This window comes from Asparagus officinalis, chromosome 2, assembly GCF_001876935.1.
Source record: "Asparagus officinalis chromosome 2, Aspof.V1, whole genome shotgun sequence".
Taxonomy (NCBI): Eukaryota; Viridiplantae; Streptophyta; class Magnoliopsida; order Asparagales; family Asparagaceae; genus Asparagus; species Asparagus officinalis.
The window spans coordinates 83,792,552-83,795,111 of NC_033795.1; the positions used below are offsets into that span (position 1 = coordinate 83,792,552).

A 2,560-nucleotide genomic window follows, 5' to 3' on the forward strand; every position below is an offset into this window, starting at 1 on the left:
AGTGTTCCAGGGGTGTACGCTATAGGGGATGTGATACCTGGACCTATGCTTGCTCACAAAGCAGAAGAGGATGGTGTTGCTTGTGTTGAGTTTATTGCAGGAAAGGAGGCTCATGTAGACTATGACATGGTTCCTGGGGTTGTCTACACTCACCCTGAAGTTGCTTCGGTAGGGAAGACGGAAGAGCAGGTTAAGGCCACAGGTGTAGCTTACCGTGTTGGAAAGTTTCCCTTTATGGCAAACAGTCGAGCAAAGGCGATTGATGATGCTGAGGGTATTGTGAAGATTTTGGCTGAGAAAGAGACAGATAAAATTTTGGGTGTGCATATTATGTCACCGAATGCTGGCGAGCTGATTCATGAGGCAGTTCTTGCGTTGCAGTATGGAGCATCAAGTGAGGATATTGCACGCACATGCCATGCTCACCCGACAATGAGTGAGGCGGTGAAGGAGGCTGCCATGGCTGTCTACGACAAGCCTAGCCATGCTCACCCGACAATGAGTGAGGCGGTGAAGGAGGCTGCCATGGCTGTCTACGACAAGCCTATTCATATCTAGAGGAGGAACTCTCAGTCTATTTTTTACTTGATATGTTTTGTTGAATTTGTGAAATAAGTACAGTAGTTGAAAATATTTATCTTTCTTCTACATTGTTGCTAAAAATTGTGGATTGAGGTTATATTCAAAGATTTCTTCAAGTTGTCTCAATGCTTAGTGTATGGATGCTTAATTGAAAGTTCATGTATGGTGTTATACTGACCTTGCTGCTTGAGCATCAGCTTTGGCCTACAATTTTTTGCTTCATGGATTTAGTTCAGCACATAATGTGCAGCTTTGTATCATTTTTCACTTTCTGATTTTTGTAAGGTGATGGGACTATTCAATAATCACTGCCTATAAACATTCAGTGGAAATTACATCTATGTAGTCATCTGAGATATTCTGCCCTTGATAAATCAAGAGAATAAATCATCATGGGACAATTCACAGGAAAGACACATCACATTATAATTATACTAGAACTCAGTAGTAAGTAAATAAAAATTGGTTGAACAAATTCCATGTTGTTTGTTTACAAGAAATCAATGAGCTCATAAATTATTTCCAGTGAAAATGACAATCATGGTCCTGTCGCAATAATATAAGCAACATTTTCATCTGGGTTCTTTATCAGCTGCGAGGAGCACCTTTCTTATAGTTCTTAGCAAACATCGCAAATTTCTCCAAACCACGATACAGTAATCCTTCAGTAAAGGGTTTCAGTGCCTGCAGAAACAAAGAGGTTGTTGATGAATGCAGTATGAGCTTGTATTTTTTGCTATATGGGCTCTATGGTACTTACGGTTGCCACTGGAGTGAGAATCTCAGGAACTTCATATGAAGTAGTTAACTGCATTAAAGAGAGAGCAAAGGTAATTACATTCTAACTAGGTTTTTAAGAAGGAATAGAGCAAAAGCATCATATTTATGGTGTATTACTCACTTCTACTCTGCATGAGGATGGACCTTTGGGAAAAAATCGAACAGCACCTCTGCAAGGAGGGAGAATGAAAGAGTTATCAATGCTAATGTAGTATCAACGAACATAAAAAGGATAGGCAATTGAATTTAGAATCCCTTGTTATCGATCAATATTTTTTTCTTCTCGTTATCTTCAGCATCATATCAAGGTATAGAGAAAATGTACGCATAAAGGGAAAGTTTAAAATACAGGAGGGCACTATTTTGCAACTTGTGTCCGCAAAATTTCAGTTGTTTTAGATAGTAACAGATATATGTTAAGAAACATGGTGAAGCCCACTTCACAGTAAAGTAAATTAATTTGATGACAGAGTTATTGAAAAAAAAAACTTTTCAAAATAAAGACAGGTTGAATCCACCTGACGCATTAAGAGGTCTAATAAGGGTTAGGTCCTTCCCCGGACCAGGATAAGATGTAGAATTTAACAAAAGAAACAAAATGGAAGTTTTAAGAATGCGGAGATAAATGTTCAGTGGGTTACTTATTAGGAAGACCTTCCAACGATCGCCAATGGATTTTCTGATTTCGGATTGGCTGCAAAAACAGACAGTTCATTAACAAGATCAGTCACAACATTGCTCTGAATTAGTTTAATCATTTCTGAGCTTTTTAAGGAACAAGAATGTTTTGTGGTTATCACCTGCATGTTTCGAGCGAGCCAAGAAAATTCAATATTACGACCAAATGCCTCGTACTTTAGTGACCACCTTGACAGGCTGCGATTATCTTCTAAGACCTGTTAAATAATATACACTATATGTTACCTGAGTACTTCTATTAGGAAGCTGTATCATACCGAGCATGTAGGCGTACCCGTACCCAAACCTCTTGACCACTTCTTGAATATGGGCACATGTTTATTCGGACCCATACTCAATTATACTATGCATAGTTTAATATAAAACTCTCCTTGGATGTATATTCTACACTTCACATCTATTTCTTATATATTGATCTTATTTAAATAAAAAAACAGTATTGATCTTATGTATATTATTAATTTTAATATATATATATATATATATATATATATATATA

General features: G+C 37.3%; 2 protein-coding genes across 2 annotated transcripts in view; one reads left to right on the top strand and one right to left on the bottom strand.

The window, feature by feature from the left end:
• Positions 1-804, top strand: part of LOC109831458 (dihydrolipoyl dehydrogenase 1, mitochondrial-like) — a 3,746-nt gene extending 2,942 nt beyond the window's left edge. Inside the window, 2 exon segments of the mRNA XM_020398778.1 lie at positions 1-450; positions 517-804. The exon segment at positions 1-450 is cut by the window's left edge and continues 13 nt beyond it. Coding sequence (XP_020254367.1) covers positions 1-450; positions 517-558 — 492 coding nt within the window. The 3' untranslated portion in view covers positions 559-804.
• The window catches only part of LOC109831925, a 3,915-nt gene continuing 2,360 nt past the window's right edge, over positions 1,006-2,560 (bottom strand). The window contains exons 3-7 of the mRNA XM_020399404.1: positions 2,163-2,258; positions 2,004-2,056; positions 1,484-1,532; positions 1,343-1,390; positions 1,006-1,266 (exon numbers count right to left, since the gene is read on the bottom strand). Of these exons, the coding sequence (XP_020254993.1) occupies positions 1,171-1,266; positions 1,343-1,390; positions 1,484-1,532; positions 2,004-2,056; positions 2,163-2,258 (342 nt within the window). The 3' untranslated portion in view covers positions 1,006-1,170. The remainder of the gene's footprint in view (positions 1,267-1,342; positions 1,391-1,483; positions 1,533-2,003; positions 2,057-2,162; positions 2,259-2,560) is intronic.